Here is a 19065-nt window from a genome sequence, read left to right as displayed (position 1 = left end):
TGTAAAATAGCCTGTTAGCCCTCAGCGGTTAAGTCTATTATTTTGCAGAGGTGGAGTTGCGGATGTGACTATTATGATTTCCTAATTTCCTTGTATTTGGTGGCGAGAACACACAGACATTCATATTTCCTTGTGACAACAGCTGACACACAGTCATGCTGCACTCATTGCAGTTTGCCACTGCTTGGCATCCGTGGGCAATCTGAAACTAGACAGTGTGACGCCTGTGGGACACAGGACAGCAAAGTCATGAAGAAGACATTTCTTGAGAATAATGGTGATTATGTCATATTGAAACTCCATTAATATGGAGTTTTGATATTGTACTAATAACCAGAGTGGTTGTGTTTTTCCATTCATATTGTTTCTCAGCTTTTATTTTTCAAAATAGACCGCTAATTTAGCATTAAACTGCACAGATTTATGCAAAATGGCTCATTCTATAGGACTGCTGGTGTCAAGCTTCATAACTTTGTGAAAGTTCCTCCAGAGAAGGATGTTTTGTAAAATGTGAATGTCAAGCAGGCCCTTCTTAATGTGAGATCACTCTAACAGGTGCTGTATAGAGTTTATTTTACTCCTGACGGACACTTGGTGGAAAGCATAGCTAGATGAACTGTGTCCCTAAGGCTATGAGTTTATCAGCTTTCCCAAGACCAGATCTCACTGCAGTGTTTATTTGGTCTATTAACAACACTGAGACCCTTGTATGTTTTTCTGTCATCTCACATCTACTGCTGTGTTACCTTATTCTCTTGTTTCAATTGACAAGCAGGTGGCACAGCTTTAGATTGTGTAGAATACTGCCGCTAGGTTATTGACAGACTAAATGCACATCATGGGACCATATTGCCTCTATTATAACTTTTCTGTTTTAGAATTGATTTCACTGTTAATTGTAAGCCTTGGGTATGTCTGTTACCATGCAATATCTCTGATTATGTTTTCTTTTGAGCTGGAGTGCAGCTTCAGCCCGAGCCCTCCTGGTAATTCTAAAGTCTAGGTGAAAAATCAAAGGTGACAAAGCCTTTGGCATTGGGCCCTGCCTCAGGAGCTTAGGCTGGTGTAATTGGTATCATCTTTTGAGGTTATTACATGCTTTTAATGTTTATTTTAACCTTTATTCTGTATTCTTGTTGTATTTTCACATGTTATTCTTTTTTAATTTCACATTTCTGTTGTTTATCATTTTCTTTCATTGTTTTCATCTGTGTTTTGAAAAGTGCTATAAAGGTAAACTGCTGGTAAACACATACAATGAGTGAAAAAGGATGTTACATCTAGACTTGGTTTGAGATCTTGAAATGAGTTAATTGGCATCTTATTAAATATTTAAGAAGATTTCTCCACCAATACCCAAAAAGCCAAGATGTTAGTCTGAAGTACAAAACCATTTTGTGGTGATCTTTTTTTTTTTCAGCATCTGCTTTCCTGCAAAGGAAAAATAAAATTCACTCCAACAACACTCTTTTTTTTTTTTTTTTTTTTTTAGGAATTGGAGGCGTGAGACAGGCCCTCTGTTTTAGCCCAGCATGGACAGCTTCTTCAAGGCAGCTGTGTGTGATCTGGACAAACTGCTCGATGACTTCGAGCTCAATACAGGTAAGATCATTAACAAAACAAAAATGCTGTAACACTGATGATGTGACACAGATGTGTACTCCAACAAAAGTTTATTTGGGGCAATTAGAGTGCACTGAAACTGGCCCAAATAAAGGATATTTATCCTTTTTAACTTGCTCTGTTCTTTTTCTTATCTTGTTGCAGATGAACATGACTGCAAATCTGTTTTCCTGAAGCCTTCTGCATACCCCTTCTCCTCACTGGGCTCTCAGTGTTTATCCTCAGAGGCCTCCACGGTCCCGAAAAACCTCCCTGACCTTAATTCTCTTCATTATGGCTCTGCCCCAAGCTGTCCCGACCGCCCTGCCAGCCATAGCCGCAGCACTGGTGACAGTGAGGTCAAAGGTCAACCTCTCACTGCGGTAGACCTTCTCTCCTCTGTGGATCGCAGGCCGGCAAAGAGCTCTGCACCTCCTTGCCCAGATCGAGCACTGAAGCCAGTGTGTGACCTCGTCAATGACACAAGCTCTGCCATCCTGGTCAGGGCCAACAGCCATGACGCTTTCAGCGAGCTGGACATGGTGGAGAAGCAAATGGAGGCAGAGGGGCTGCTTGTGGACTTTGACAGCCCTGTGGTTACTGTACTTGGCGAGGAGGTAGGGGGGTTAAGCCTGGGCGCTGGATATAGAGACACTGAGGCACAACAGGCCTCTGTAGGTAAAGTGGAGCTGCTGGGACTAGATTCCCATGAGCCAGTTGGTGGATATTCTGCCTCACTCAGTCTGCTGGATGTCATTCTCCCAGCAGCAGTGGAGAGGGGCTGTGAGTCTGCAGATGATTCACTGTCACCAAGGACCGCTGAGTCTGCTAACAGAGAAGAAGAAGAAGAGGACGAGGAGGTGGCTTGCATAAACCAACAAGTGGATCACTCCTTAGACCACTGTGAACAAGAGGGAACCCTGCCTACTGATATCATAAAAGACAACACGACAACCGCAGACAGTAAAGAGGACAATTCACAAGAACCCGTGGACATAGGTGAGGCAGAGTCTCCTGCAAGTCTCAACACCTCAGACAGTGAACCGGTGGGCTTGTCCTGCCTGCCCATAGCTGTATCCATGTGTGGAGCTCTGGTGAACCCAAACAACCCAGATGATGAGTCTGGGCAAGCTGCAGGGCAGGAGAATGATGCAGAAATGTCTGAGAGCACAGAGGCAGACTCCCTGTCAGCCTTGGAGGCCAGAGAGCATAGGTCCCATTCAGGGGAGCCTATTAACTTGGTAGTCTCTATGTCTCAGCGGACTGCAGAGGGCAAGGTGTCGCCGGAGGAGCAGCATCCCTCTCTTGGATCTCCTGGTGCCCCTTCTTTAGACCCTGCCTCCTCCCGTCTCTCAGAACTCAGCCCAGTCGATCCTCCTGAGTTTGGCTTTGAGTATCTGCCCGAGAGCGACCAGGCTGAGCTGCTGGTTACAGATGAGGAGTTGGATGCATTCCTGCAGGCCCATACAGAGGCGGAGCAGGTTGAAGGTGTCTCTTATTGCAGCAGGTCCGGAGAGTGGAGTCAACATGAGGGTCTGTCAGAACTGAATGGGGATCTGGAGGACAGGCTGGTGGAAGAGGAGCTGAGGAGCTGCGGCCAGGCCAGACGGGAGGGACTGGAGGATGCGGCTTCTCCAGAAAGTGACAGAACAATTTGTATGTCTGGAGAGGGGAGTTTTAACCCTGCTCTTCCTTCACAGTCGCAGGACTCCTGCAGTTCCTACCAGCTAGAGCCAGAACTGTCCTCCAGAGTAAGCAACTCTTTGACCAGCAACACTAATCAGTCCCAGCACAGTGGTAGCCCTGATCCACAGTCCTCCTATGGAGGTGCAAGGCCTAAACAGCTACACTGCCAAGCCGCTAGATCTCCCCCAGCAGGAGAGGTAGGAGAGGAGCAGGCTCAGACACCCAGTGGTTCCTCAAAAGGGCCAAGTGCAATACAGGATGAGGGGAATTCACCCACGTCCCCACCAAGCCCCAATCTTACAGAGGATTACTCCAACAACAGTGGTCCTAGCCCTATGTACGCCCCTCAGGAGCATCAGGATAACAGTGTGGGGTACGATGAACTCTCAGAGCCCCCACCTTACCCCGGGGAGCCTTCCAGGGATGGTGCCGGGTCTGCGGATGACAAGGGAGAGGAGCTGGAGGGGCTGGGGTGCAGGCAGCCTGCTTGGGTGCCCGATTCTGAAGCCCCCAACTGTATGAACTGCTGGCAGAGGTTCACCTTTACCAAGAGGCGGCATCACTGTCGAGCCTGTGGGAAGGTACGTAATCCAGTCTATATTTAGACATGTCATTGCATCCCTTATATTTTATAGCGCAGCCCCTTTCTCTGTGTTGTTCCTCTGTGCCTGGATTTTGGTCTCATAGCATAGCTCAGTTGTTGGCTGACTTAACAGGAAACTATGTGAACTCCTCCTTGAATGCTTCCTTGTGCAGTGTAGTCCTGCCTGTATGACAAGACAATGGAAAAGTCTTCTGAAAGCAGTATTTCGCAGCCAGTGGGATATTCTAAATAAAAAACCTCCCTCTTTGCATATAATCGTAGGAGCCAAAATCTAAAATCTCTCTGCCGTTGCGGGACCACTGTGAGCATCTAACTTGTAACGTTTTTGGTACAGTTGAAAAGAAAAACCTATCTTTCATTTGAGGCTACTTAGCCTACTTTTTGATAAGATGAATACACAGGTCGCTGAAGCTCTTGGAAGTGGTTATTCCCCCATTACCTTGTCTCTTTTTGCCTACTCACTGCACTGTCACCTCTAGGAATGTATCAGATAAAAAGTGGACCATGTAGTCTTTTAGGGAGATATTTTAGGCCTTCAAGTCTATAAATATGATTTTACTGATTTTTAGATTGTCTAATCAGCTTGACCCATTGAGGACAGAAATGTCCTGCAGTTACATAGATGTGTGCTCGTTTTAACTGATAATCCTATTATCCATCATATGTAAAATGAGAACCGTTCTCATGAAGACTCCCTGTTTCAGAAAGGGTTAAATAAAAAAAGATTACCTCCCAGGACCAAATATAGCTTAGTGGATTCGCTCAGAAGGAGAGGCCATGAGTCAGCAGTTATTTTTCCTCTCTCGCTCCTCTATAGATCTCCACTGAGCCATATGCCCTAAAGCTGGAGCTAAGGAGTTTAAGGCCAGTGATTAAAGCAGCATTAGATAGGACTGTTGAGGGTGTTTCATTGTCCACAACACAACCTACTGCTGCCGATGGGACTGGATAGACAAAGAAGTTTAGATAGCCTATATATTGTCGTATTTGTGTTCTTGTTTATGGTGAAAATCTTAAAACCCAGTTCATTGCATTGAGTCCTGCAGTCTCTTTTCTGAATGATGAAGAGCAGGGTCACAGCTAACCAGACCAGTTTTGTTCATTGTCCAAAATGGTCACTGGCAGTATATCTGTTTTCTCACTATCCTCCTCTCCACTGTGGCAGGTTTACTGTGCTGTGTGCTGCAACAGGAAATGTAAGCTGAAGTACCTGGAGAAAGAGGCCCGTGTGTGCGTCATCTGCTTCGATACCATACACAGAGGTAAGGCCCTAGTTTTGTCTGTTCGGAGATCTGGCTCAGCCATTTAACTTTAGGTTCAGCTGAATACATTTCTACAGACAGATGAGAAATGATGAAGTCAAAACCAATTTTTAAAAGTACAAATCTGAATGTGGAATCTGTAGTTGATTGATAACACTTGTATTTATAAGCCTTTAAGGAATGGCTGAGTCATATTTCAAGGGACACTGGAGCTGATCACCTGAGCTTTGATCAGTTGAGTTATTGACAAACCCCTTAGTGTTATAAAAAATTGCCATTGCACCACTTGCCATTGCCATTGCACCAAGACACCCAAAAATGCAGTTTTGGTTTGCACCTTTGACAGGTGTAACATTTGAGTGTTGTGAAGTTGAGTATGCTTAAGTCATGTACACTTGTGCACCATTATCCTCCTGGAAGGGCATGGTAGACGCCTTTCATTTTTGGTGGGTGCAGATGGGCTTGGGCCGGTGTGACTTCAAAACCGGTCCGGTATCCATCAAAATGAATGCCCAAACTTAATTTTGACTTTTAACCACAAGATGGTGTACGACATTGGCACGTTAATGCAATATGTGCAGGCATGTTAAACGCGTGCAACCCAGTCATCATGACGCTGGGTGGTATGGTCTCAGACCGAGACAGATAAGCCCCTTCCACACAAATGAAGAAAGCCATGAAGCCGGCTTATTGTTGGTTGTGAGTTCTGTGTGAAAGGGTCCGAGCAGCATTTTTCAGACACCAATATGCCTTCTGACCATCATGAAACCGGTTCAGAGCGGCTTTCTGTGCTGTGTGAAAGCAGAACTTTAAAACTTTCTTACGCAATATGCAGTGTACCTTGTTATGATGTGTTACTACATCGCAAAGATAACCAGTCAGAAACTACAACACGCTGTCACCTATCACATGTCTTTCCTGGCCTACTAGCCAAGAGGCTAACATCTTGGACCAGTCCGTGCCTGTAGATCCCTGTGGCGTTGAAGTCTCCTTTTTACGTGATAATCTTCTCCTGGCCTGCGGGACGGCAAGACTGCTCTGCATCAGGCTACTAGTAGCTGTAGGTACGCACCATCTTGAACAGCTGAACAATGTAAACAAACTCTAGTGCGTGTCCTGCGTTGCTCAGCAACAAAAGCAGTTGTGATTTGTGTGTGAAAGGATAGGCTACAAGCCAGCAAATTATCTCCTTTGATAACAATCATATTGTATTTATCATGTTATCTTGTTAAAATGCAATAAAAGTTAATATAGTTAGCGTTGCTGCAGTTAGCTGATGTAGGCATAGGATACTTTTTAATGTGCCTCCTAATGACAAACGCCGGTACAGTCGGTATGTAGAAATTAAATCTGTGTAAGCTCGTACATCAAACCTTTTTACTGTTGTGATTATTAAGGAATTAGTTGAAAACACTTAAGATCACACAGTTCATGGGCTGCCCAGAGAGTCTCCAAGAAGCATGCTCGTGTGTGCGCATGCATATGCTTGCCTCTATTGTAGAGAGAGAGCCTTTCCCATCCTGTGTGTGTGACTGATCCTCAGAGCGGTCATGTTTTCCCTTCCTGCTCTTGTGATGAAGAGCCCTTGTTTGCCACTGGAGAAATAACTTAATGTATAAATAGACAGTAGTGAACATAGAAGCTGAAGTGGAAGTTGATGTAGAAATAGAAGTAGAGGAAGACTAAAAACCAGTTGTTGTCAAGTGTATTCTTAGCCATGCTTCCCTTTTTACCATGGAAATTTTTGTCCCACCTCAAATTTTATTGGACGGTTCATATACAAAACACTGGCTGTGAATATGTGAAATGAATTGTTTGGAAGATTGGCATTTTTCCCCATGGCATTTCCTTCCACTCACAGGAATAGACTGAATTTACCAGTTGTCTGTAAAACTTCATAACTTTTTCATTATGCAGTAGATTCCTATTTAAGGCATACAACACAAAAATGGTCAGCAGAAAGTGGCGGTTCAGAGACATGATGAAAAAGAAAGACACAGCTTCCTGGCATAGGGGCTGTGCCCTGTAGTTGGATGAATAACTGTTTGAAAACACTCATTAAAAATTCAAACATTAATTTATGGCATTGTTGTGTGTCTTCACTAACATAAATAGCAAATGGGTACACTTACTCTACACATTCTTACAGTTTAGAATGATGCTTTTTATTTAATACATGGGTTTTAAAATGAGGTGTCTATTCTTTCTATTTCTGTGGTTTGCTTGTCTGCTTTGATGATAAAAGGAGTGCTTCAGAAAGGCATCCATTATAGCTAGAGAGACTGCAGCGTAGAGATGGAGAGGAGGAGGGAAGCAGGAGAGAGATGGAGAGGAGGAGGGAAGCAGGAGAGAGAGAGAGAGAGAGAGACGGGAGGGGGGAAGATGGATGGAGAGGGCAAGGGAGAGGGAGGAGGAGAGTTATAGCAGGACACTGGCATTTGTCCTTGACTGTGTGTGGTACATGACCCACCTAACGCAGTGGACATGTGATGCTCACACAGTCTGCCGAGGTCGGGGAGAGTAAGAGGAAAGTGTTCATCTACTTTTTTTTTTTTTTTTTGGCTGGTGGATGCTGGAGCAGCGTGATGCGATCCTTCCCTCCTTCCTGTCACCCCTCTCCTTCCTTCCCTCCCTCCCTCCCTCCCTCCTTGCTCTCCATCTCTCATATCAGTATGGTGAGCTGCCTTTGAGGCTCACCGCACACACCCCTGCCCAGAGCTAACAGGCTATTATGGCTAACAACAGAGCTAAACTCAATGAAATGAACAGAGAGCCGCTTCAGAAAGGCTGTGATGGGACTGTCTAGAGTAAAGCTAAGGAATAGAGTCAGCATGATGAAGTGGACTGGTTGAGTTTTGGCAGAGTGGATGATGAGTATGAGGTAAGATTCGTCTGACTTCTAAATGACTAGCATCAACATTGTGTACTGATATGTCTTGTTTGTTTTTGTGTTGCCTATGTGAGTGTGTTTGTAGGCTAGGCAAATACTGAAAATGTTTATCAAGAGACCTATTTATGTATTTCAGTGCCAGACATAAAAATGAGGTCACTTCTTGATTCATTGCTTATACCTGAAGTAGTTTGCTACAAGCTCTGGACGTTTCTTTTTTTTGTGCCTTGTCATCCCCACCTTGCAGATCAAGGTGAAACAACTCTCCCCTTGTAGTGATATTGATTCATAAGGGACTGTGTGGTTTTGCATTAACAGGGATCTGATTACTTGTAATGTTTTTTTGCATTTTGCTGCTGTTTGATGTGGTGGTGTTCCTGTGTTTTGTGTTTGTAAGCTGTACGCTAGTTGTTGTCAGTATAACCAGGTCGATAAAGATCTATGATGCTTAATCAATATAATGTAGGCGAGTGCCACATCAGCACTTCTGGGAGTACAGGCGGAAAGCATTGAGTGACCCACTCAATCATAGCCAGCTTTCCTGGAAGCCACAACTCATGTCTGTCCTACTTGCAATATCCCATCTAACTTCATTCATCTGCACTGTCCAATATACTGTAGATAAAGCTGTGAGTTGTTCAGTTTTATGTTTCATTTTGTTACTGCTCCCTTATTACTGTTTATAGTCTCTAGGCTACTTCTGCCAGGGGAATGGTGTGGTTGAAATGTATTTAAAGGAAGCTCCAGAAATTTCAGAAGCCTATCTTATTGATGTCAAATCAAGCCTCTTCTAAGGCCATACAAAAGATAAAATTACAAAATGGCTAAGCTGAAAAAGGTTGTTAAAAGCTGACACAGATGAAAGGCTCTAACTGGATCACACAGAGACCAGACCCTTGTGGCTCCTCTGTGGTTAGTCTCCATGAATGACAGGTGCATGTAGCTTACACCTACAGCTAGTTCCTAGTCTTATCGGACATCATAAATCAGTCAACCCATATCATAGAGACAGAGCAGCAAAGTGCAATTATATCTAGTAAGGGGTGGACAGCCTTTTTGGGATTAGATCTCCTTTTTCTTTGACTAGGCTGGAGATCTTTCGCTGACAGTCAAGCGTATTCAGTGAAAAGCACAGTGGAGAGTAAGGCGAGGTACATAATCATGCAAGGTATTGGCTGTACGCCAGTCAAAACAAGCACAGGCTGATATGATAACCTTTCTACAATGCTAATTGAGGAGCGGTCAACAATGTGAATACAGTGTATAAAAATACACACTATCAAGCATCAGTGAAATGCAACCAATACAATGCAGTATTGAACAGCCTATTCACGTTCTTGCAAGGTTACTTGTATCTTGCTTGAGTCAATGGTGCTAAGTGTAATGAGCAACACAACCCAAATTATCCATGTTAATGCAGTCTGTAGTAGCCACTAGCCTGACCTTCATTTTAGCACTGCATTAGGAAAGGAAGCACTAAGCAAGGTACCTACCTAACGGGATGACTCTATTCTAAATCAAGTTGCAGCCAAAGCCACGTTGTTAGCCGACAACACTAGTGTAGCGTCTCCCAAACTCCCCAGTGTAATCACTTTACCTTGACAGCTACTTTGACTGTCAGTCTCCACAGTAGCTACGAGGAGGAGGGCAGGAGGGAGACTGTTTCAACTTTGAGTGACCTTCACTGAAGTGTGCCCGCTGTCTTCCCCATCTTGTTGCAGGTTCTCAGTCGTAAAAGAAAGAAAGAAATCACAATAAAGAGCTGCATACTGCCACTGAGTCACCGCCACCCTGTGACCCTCTCATTTGTAAACGAACAAATTTAATAAAATGAAATAAAATCAGCGCTGCTGTCTACACCAGCTCCAGGCAGCATTTCAGCATTTCTTTTTACGCCTCAAGTCTATTCTGTTCTACCTACGCACATAAACGTGCCATTTATACACCATTTTAACCAACAGAGTGCCCGGACATTAAACATGGGACATTCATTGCACTTCTGAATTTCTGTGGTTGAATATATGGCGATATAAACATGGATATCGACAACTACTGGTCAGAAAGCTTTGAACAGACCTCTTTCAGACAAACAAAGGAACCCCATATATGGATCTTATATATGGATATATGGATTTTACCCCAAAGACGATAATACCTTTCAAGTGTACAAGTACATAGAGGACTAGCCTAAACATTTTGGTAAACTTATGAATGACAAAGGAATGATGTCATTTGAAGAACTTGAGAAAGAGTATGATTTACTAAGTTATTTTATCCAAAAATGAATTGATCTCAGAGACTATTATAAAGTTTCTATGGAGAAATGGAGACAGTGCACATGTAAAACATCAATAAATACCTTTTATGCAGTTCTAGAGCACAAGAGTAATAAAGTAAGTCATAAAAAAGAGGAGGTTAAAGCACAGGAAAGATGAGAGGTAGTGCAGAAAAGGAATATAGCAGGTGAGTTATGGGACGATATAAGCTTGGGGGTTCATAAAACTACAGCCTCTCTCTTTTGGAGAGAGTATGCTTGGAACATACAGATGCACTATTTTCTGATGCCGGTTCAACAAGTTAGATTTGGCTTATCTGTCTTCCAAGTGTTGGTGGGAATGTGGCGAAAATCAAGCGGACTTTAGTCTTTAGAAAGAAATGGCACTCATGATTAAAATCTCTTTGCATATGAAATCAGACTTTATACTGCTGGGAATCATGCCAGCTGAGATAACAGATAAGAATGATGAATATCTATTGAGGATGCTAAGGATAACGGCTCTGAAATTACTAACAAAGAATTGGTTACAAAAATCAGGTCCTTGCTTAGCCAAGTGGAGAAAGCTCATAAAACAAATTAAATGTATGGACTCATTTGAGGAAAAATGGGCCAAATGGCTGAATTAATTAATTAATCAATCAATCAAGTAATGCTTTTGGCATCGCTTTATCCTTGTATATTAAAAAATGTAGACATGTATAGAATGTACAACTGAATTCTGAGGTGTGTATGTAATAGAATGACAATAAAAAGTATTAAAAAAACCATGGCATGGACCTGCATGTTGCCGTGTTGACTGTGGGTCGGAGGAGAGGAGACAAGACAGTAGACAGAGCTTATTATGTATATTTACACATATTTGACATTCAGCCAATCTTATCCATGCTGGTTATGTCCTATTACTTTATACTATATAATACTACAAGGTATAAGAGGAAATGTGAGAGTGAATTAGTAAAAATGCATTCCAAGTATTTCATGCAGTAAATTCACGATGACTGATAAAATCTATCATATTTTTAAATACCTTATACTTTGTTGCTGTTTAGTCATGCGTAGTTCTTTTTGGTGTTTTGCTTACTCAAGAGCTTTTGGCGACATGCCTGTAATATATTGTTTAATCAAGTAATGTCTTCGGCTCCGTTTTCCCCCTGTATAGACTGACATATTACAGAAATAAATACACAGACACTGATTTGGTTGTGTTGTTTTTATTCCAGCGATGAAGTTTTACAGTATGGCGTTTTATTTCCTTTTCTCATTAGGTTATTAGATTGCTGTGGATGCCGACATTTGTCTGTTGCATGCTGGAGAAAGTACATTTGTCTCGTTCCATGGTTCCAAACCTTGCCTTCAAGTTCAATTAAGTATTCAACGACTTAAGTGTTGATTATACATAGATATATCAATATTTGATAGGAAAAATGAAACTAGGCATAATTACCCATATCAATAATGTATTTTGAATTTCTGCTTGTGTATTTCATGCTTTTGAATATACATCTAAAATGCAACTAAAGGGGAACCAGTGTGGACACAAATGGAGGTTTCACATGTGCTGATGTGGGTTTATTACTTGTAAAATGTATGCTAACTTCAGACTGGACTATGCCCCAAATAATACAAATTATGATTGAATAGCTATAATTACAAATAGATTTGTCAGATTTGTGAGAGAATAGCTACAATTTTGTGTGATTTCTTAAGGCATTGCAGAGATATCATGTTTGTAAAATATGCGCCCAGAATGATAGATCCTGATAGTGTTTGTACGGTGGCTGCCTTGACTTCTCCCTGTCAGAAGCTCCATATGGAGGTTGACGCTCCAGGCAGTGACAGCTCCCATGGGGCAGCACTAGGGAACACTATTTTTTAATTATTTCTATGGCATTTGTATTAGACGGTTCATATTGGAGAGAGACTGGGATGTTGCCCAGGATGTCGCAGTTATGTGATACACATTCTAGCTGAGTCCCATTGCCTCACCCCATTTCTATTACCTATAGTTTATTTCCCATATCCACAAGCACAGAGAGATTCTGAAAACTTCTTGGAAACTTTTAGTGGGCCTGTTGCAGCCAGTAGAGATACTGTAAAGCATCCAATAATGGCCTGGACATTTATTTACCTCAACAAAAGAGAGCACCAGGCCTTCATTGGAGACAGACTATTGTTAGAGAGAGGCTATTATTTCTTTTGGCATGTCCACTGTACCTGCTCAAATGTATATGATTGCCTTTTTAGGCCTATAGCCTAAATATTACTGGTTTAGGCAACTTATGTCAGATACTGTTACTACTGCTACTACTACTAATAATAATCATAATAATGAATATCTGGCTAAAATCACAGCAAGCAATTATGCAATTATAAAAAAATTAGATTTGTTATTGGTAACATACCAGTAGGCTACCAGGTCAGAAAGAGTTTAAATGTGTTTAGAATTTGATTACTTGGAGCTTAAACAATTGAATGAAATGGAATGAAAGCTGGCTTTTGTAAATACAGTGAAATGAAAGTCTGATCATGCTTTATGACTCCTACAGTTGCTAGGAAATTCTGAGTGGTTGTTAGGGTGTCACTAGTTGGTTGCTAGGTGATTACTTGTGGCTGCTAGGGTGCTACAAGGTGGTTGCTTGGTGATTACTAGTGGTGGCGAGCATAGAGATATAACACTATGGTGGCAAGGGTGTTACAAGATGGTTGCTAAGTAATTAACAGTGTTTGCTAGAGTGCTACTAGATGGTTGCTAGGTGATTACTAGTTTCTGCTGGGTGTTACTAGGTGGTTGCTAAGTGATTACTAATGGTAACTTGATGGGGTGTTTTGCTAAGTGATTAACAGTGGTTTCTTGGTGATTACTTGTGGTTGCTAAGGTGGTACAAGGTGGTTGCTAGGTCATTGCTAGTAGTAGTAGTAGTAGTAGTAGTTGCAGCAGTAGTAGCAGTAGTAATAGCAGGATTAGTAGTAGTAGTAGCAGTAGTAGTATGTGTATGTACTGTATGTGAGCACTGGGAGTGTTCCATGGCAGTTAACAACATCACCTGCTCTGAACATTCACCATTAGTGTGTAAAATAATGTGAAATAAAAGCTAAATACCTAAAAACGTATAGATAGTTTCTAGCTGCCAACAGTAACATAGCTTAGGCGAACGTTCCGACCCTTGTGAACTTCCGGTCTGTTGCCTAGATACGATGTAAACATTTAGAGCCGGATGGTTCTTAGCTAGCTAGGCAGATCTGTAGAGGAAGCAATGTAAAGAAAAGTGGGATCTTCTCCCTGACACTTTTGACAACATTGCAAGGCTTTCTAAGTTTGCCACCAACTGGAAGATCTGCCTGATGTTAACCAGGTGTATTTACTAGAATATCTGGTGGAGGCAGAGTGTGTTTACACTCAGGAAGCTTTCAAGTTTACAGGAGCCTTGATGCTTTCAACTATTTTCTGTCAGGGAAGGTATCGAACCTTTGTTGTTGTTGCATAGCACTATAGCTATATAGTTTACATTTTGTTAGAGCCATGATGTTATGGGTAATTTAATGAATTAAGATGCATTCATTTCTCTTTGTGTTCTTTATGCATTTTGTGGTGTACATAGTGTACTTGCGTTTACACTTACCTTACTCTTATGCTAATGTTGATATTGGATGCCAAGCTCCCCCTAATCTGCAATATATATCTATATTTATCTGTAATCCTCATAATATAATATATATCATATAATATGAACGGCAATTAAGTGAAGCATCAGCAATTGATGACGGGGCGAAAATCAGCAGAAGGGGTGTGTGGAGCTTACATAGCTATATTTAATATTTAGGCAGCTATATGTTGTGAACTTAACTGTAAATTCTGCGTATAATGATCTGGTTTTGTAACTTTACCTGTGACAAAGTGAATGCTGTAAATGCGACGGTTTCTGAGATCCCATCCCTCCCACCCCAGTGCATTGATCCATACATGAGCCTTTCGTCGTCCTTATATTATATTATATATCCGTCGTCCTTATATTATATATATTATATATATTCTTACTTTTGAGAATGCGTTTGTCCCAGTCCTTAGAGAACACCCAACCGCACAACAACATGAGCCATAGGATTCTTTTTTTTTTATCCATGATCCAATTTCAAGTTGTTTTCAATTTGAAAAAAGCTTGCCACTTCTTAGTGTAAACAGCTGACCGGAGGTGTACAAGGGTTTTCACTTGTCTCCTAGCAAAGTGTTTGGATAAAACTGTCTATTAGTAGTATGAAAAAATAGCATAAATAAGCTTAATTTGCTGAACATTTCAGACGAGACCAGTCAAGTGCCAAAAAAGTGCACAGAAGATATAAAGGATAGATAGATAATAGCATAAGTAAGGTCATATACTAATAAAGGAATAATAAGGCAAAACCATTATATTATAGTAATTTTAATGATATTTTAGGCTATAAATATTGTATGAATTTAGAGTCCTTTCTGGTAATTCAACTATATATTTTTTTTAACCCAGCTTTTATTGGAGATCGGCCTTTAATTATGCACACACACAACACTCCCCGTCTATTGGCGTAGATCTGGCCACTATCTGAGACATACATGAGGTCTTTATTGGAGGTTTTACAGCATTAATAGAGAAACAGATGACAAAAAGGAAACTTTCCATAATTTTCCATTTAAAATTTCCATAGTTTTTTCTGGCTAAAAACAAAAAACAAAAAATGAATTAATTGAAGAAAACTAACATTTTAGTGTAACAGTAGACTAAAATAAGATTTTAAATTGGTACCAAAATTATCACTGCCTCTATGACTGCCTCTATGACGTCTTTCTCCCCTTTAGCCCAGGCCCTAGAGCGGATGATGAGTCCTACGGGTCCCAGCCCAAACCCCAACGTCCCATCTGAGTACTGCAGCACCATCCCCCCTTTGCAGCAGGCCCGTGCCGCAGGCACTCTTAACTCTCCTCCACCTACCGTCATGGTGCCTGTGTCCGTTCTCAAACACCCAAGCAACGACAGTATGACTACTCTCATATACACAGTCTGTAGTTTGCTGAAATGAGACTCATATTAGATTTTAATGTTAGTGCTCACTTAAGGTTTCACTGAGCTCCGGCCTTCAAAAGACTTTCTCTTTCCCTGTGTTTCAGGTTGTCCTCGTGAACAGAAGCGTGTGTGGTTTGCTGATGGCATCTTACCCAATGGAGAGGTGGCAGACACAACCAAGCTGTCGGTGACGAGCCGCAGGAGCTCCCAGGAGTCCAGTGGCATGACCCCAGACACAGTAAGTCAAAGCCATGAGTTGCTATCATAGTTTATCTTGGGCCAGTTTGTTGTATGTTACCTAATATTTTTGTTATTTCTTTTAATTGAATATATCTGTATTTATCTATCTAAACCTTACTCTCTATAAACTGTTAGCCATTAAAGTATGATAGGACTGGTACTAATCGACCCTCTCTTTCTAGTGTGGCCCAGCAGGCCCGGAGCATGGCGTAGGAGGCTCATCTGCCCCGGAGGCCTCTGGGGCTGTAGAGGTGGTTCGACCCCCAGTGTCTGGACCCTGGGACTACGCCTTGCTGTGCGGAATCGGCTCTTCGGTGCAGAGGATTCCCAGTCTGCTACCAGAGAACGAGGAGGAGCTCCCCCCACTGCTCATCACCACTGGAGAGGATGAAGCAGGAGGTATGTGTGTTCATTCCAATGTATTTACATCATTACAATGTGTTAATTTTTCAGACCTTTGTTTCAGATTGTGTGGATGAAACCCAGCATGTGCTCTGCTGTATTTCTTTCAGATGTATTAGTTGAGGAAGGGCCCGCCCCCTGCCAGATTCTGCTCCTATTAGAGGAGGGGGGACCCCGGCCTTTGACCTTCGTTCTGAATGCGAACTTGCTAGTCAACGTCAAACTGGTTACATGTGAGTGGAACACGGTCTCAAACCCTCTCTGGGACTTCTTTGATTGTTTTCACATACATTAATATTGAATGAAGAGGATAATCGTGGATATCCCGACATGCCCTCCCACAGACCTAGTCCCTAGTGTTTACCAACTCTGTGTATTTCCTCTGTCAGACTGCAATCGGCGGTGCTGGGTGTTTGGCTCCAATGGGCTGCAGGCTCTGGGCCAGAGAGAGCTGGTGTTTTTGTTGGAGTGTCTGCCAGAGGAGAAAACGCTGCCAAAAGACCTCTTCACACTCTATCTCAACATCTACCAAGACGCCCAAAAAGGTAGACATACACTTGCACTAATTTTCTCACTCATTCTCTTTCTTGGCCTTTAGTGACAGAAATAAAGTTTTTATACCTTTTATGTTTTCCATAGTCTGCAAGAGTCGATAAAGAATCATTACCCTCTGTGCTATAGGGAAGTTTGTGGAGGACTTGGGTAACGTGACGTTCACCAGCAGCTTCCTGGGCAGCAAGGAACACGGCGGGATGCTCTTCTTCTCTCCCACCTGTCAGCCCCTGGATGGCCTCACTCCCCCCCCTCAGCCTTTCCTCTTCGGCCTGCTCATCCAGAGACTGGAGGTGCCCTGGGCCAAGGTCTTCCCCCTCAGGCTGCTGCTACGGCTGGGAGCTGAACACAGCGGTGTGTGGCTTCCTGTAGATTATTCTTGTCCTATGATTTGTTTTTGCTCATTGTCCACATTGCTTCACAACAATGCATCCAGCACTTCACACTGTCAAACATGAACTTAACAGTCTTCGTCACCCATTTGTGTCGCTCCAGATACGATTCTCAACAGTATCCAAAACTCTTTGCAGAGAAATGTTATCCCTGAATGGCATAATCCATCAATGCAAAAATGAACAATTGATTGCTCTACTGTGTTAGTATCAGCATGTTTTTATTTCTGTTTCCAGCTCTGCACTGTTATTTCCTATAGTTGAGACTAGTACAACAGTAATGTTTGATAAATTTATTCTTTGCTTTTTTACAATGATGGATTAGGCCTTTCAAGCAAGCAGTGTGGCTCTGTAAATGTTTTGATGTTAAGAGAGACTGGAGTCTGGTAACACTTAGGGTTTGTTTTTTCTACTGGGGAAGACTGATGTTGATGATGTGCCAAGTGATAAATTATATCGGTGCTATCCTTTCATTTTAAGGGTGTGTAAGGAACTAAATATTTTGTGTTTTTTACAGTGTATCCCACTACACTGACCAGTATTCGCTTCCGGGACTCTGTGTATCGAGAGACGGGACACACCATTATGAATTTATTGGCTGTAAGTACTAGAACACAAGCAGATGTCTGTGGTTTTTGTATTATGCTCACCTAATAGAGCCCAGGGTTTTGCAGTGAAACTCATATCTGTTTACTTGGGTCAAGGGGATTGTAACATTTTAGTGTGAGTGACGTTAGCTCTTTAATACCCTCTGGTGGCTGTGTAATAACTGCACCGAATATAGCACCTGTCTCTGCTCCTGTGCTAAAGCGGAGAGAGCTCAGTGATCCTGACATTGGCAATCACTCAGTCGTGCTGTGCTGAATTCAGATCAGGGTCTGCAGGTCAGAGATTATACACGGAGAGATCAAGGCTCAGCTGCCCTGCCTGAGGTAGACTGCAGCAGTTTGGGCTATCAGGCATTCTGTAAGTAGGTAAACAAACTGACACATTTTTCTGTCATTCCTTGGCTTCAAGGTAAATATGTTTTATTGAATGGCCTGCACAAAAACCCAAATTAAAATATAGCTGCCAGGGACCATTCCGGGGTTCAAGCCCTAATGACAATTAAGCTCAATACAAGCTACATGCTATAGGCCACGCCCACATCACCAACTAAAACCAAATCAGTATGGTGGGCTTGGGTGGTCCAGGAGGCAAATTTGTAAAGCAAGGACTGCTGGATCTGCCTACCAAGTTTGGTGTCAGTCAGACTTATTTTGTGTGAGATATGGCCTTTTAAAATTTGAAATGTCACTACAGTGCCTCCTTGTGGTCAAATAGCATGAAATTTGATGCACCTTTTTGAAAAGCCTTTTCTGACAAGGCTGCCAAATTTGATACTGTTTTTGCAACTGAACTTTGATCTGCAAGCTGTTATATGTTATTACATAATTTTTATGGGCTAGACCATGCCCACATCCGCCAATCATGACCAAACTTCACATTTTGACCAGCGAGGGGAGGACATGCAGCAAAGGACCGCAGGCCGGATTCGAACCCGGGTCGCTGCGGGAAGGACTTTTAAAATGCTTGTGCAGACTTGGTTCAGTACCTCTAAACCAGGGGTGTCAAACTTCGGTCCCTGAGGGCCAGTGTCCTGCAGGTTGTCGATGCTCCTTGACAGTTAATGAGCCAGGTGCGTAAACTGTTTCACCACAGGACCTGAGGAACTACCAGTACAGTCTACCAGTTGTGGAGGGGCTGAGGATCCACATGGAGATGGGCCACAGCTACATCGACATCCCCAAGAGTAGGGTCAATGAGGTAAGACACACTTAAAAAAAAAGACCAGGTACAGCTGCAAACACACTGTAAGGCACACAGAGAAAGTTCACTGAGGACGATGTGTTTGTGTGTTTTGCAGATGCTGAAGGTGGTGAATTCCTCTAATGAGCACGTCATCAGTGTCGGAGCCAGCTTCAGCTCTGAGGCCGACTCTCACCTAGTCTGCTTCCAGAACGAGGAGGGAAACTACCAGACCCAGGCCAACAGCATGCCTGGGAAGACCCGCACAGGTGAGTAAGGCCTGGTACTTACTCAGCCCTCATCTCTTTATGTCGACTTATAATATGATGCAATGGG

General features: G+C 42.6%; 1 protein-coding gene across 2 annotated transcripts in view; it reads left to right on the top strand.

Moving 5' to 3' along the window:
- Window positions 1-19065, top strand: part of zfyve16 (zinc finger, FYVE domain containing 16) — a 28726-nt gene that overhangs the window by 3038 nt on the left and 6623 nt on the right. Inside the window, exons 2-13 of one of the 2 annotated variants that reach the window (XM_071515675.1) lie at window positions 1493-1602; window positions 1768-3869; window positions 5058-5154; window positions 15151-15327; window positions 15460-15593; window positions 15778-15994; window positions 16108-16230; window positions 16387-16542; window positions 16679-16903; window positions 17459-17541; window positions 18643-18747; window positions 18848-18998. In XM_071515675.1, coding sequence (XP_071371776.1) covers window positions 1533-1602; window positions 1768-3869; window positions 5058-5154; window positions 15151-15327; window positions 15460-15593; window positions 15778-15994; window positions 16108-16230; window positions 16387-16542; window positions 16679-16903; window positions 17459-17541; window positions 18643-18747; window positions 18848-18998 — 3640 coding nt within the window. In that variant the 5' untranslated portion in view covers window positions 1493-1532. The remainder of the gene's footprint in view (window positions 1-1492; window positions 1603-1767; window positions 3870-5057; window positions 5155-15150; window positions 15328-15459; window positions 15594-15777; window positions 15995-16107; window positions 16231-16386; window positions 16543-16678; window positions 16904-17458; window positions 17542-18642; window positions 18748-18847; window positions 18999-19065) is intronic. The other variant, XM_071515676.1, reaches the window with a different exon arrangement.

The sequence above is a fragment of the Centroberyx affinis genome, unplaced genomic scaffold (assembly GCF_046629955.1).
Source record: "Centroberyx affinis isolate AG114_WGS23_722 - 3 ecotype Tasmania unplaced genomic scaffold, CSIRO-AGI_Caff_v1 ptg000364l_1, whole genome shotgun sequence".
NCBI classification, from domain to species: Eukaryota; Metazoa; Chordata; class Actinopteri; order Beryciformes; family Berycidae; genus Centroberyx; species Centroberyx affinis.
Note: the sequence above shows the minus strand (reverse complement) of the source record. Positions and strands in the feature narration are given on the sequence as shown.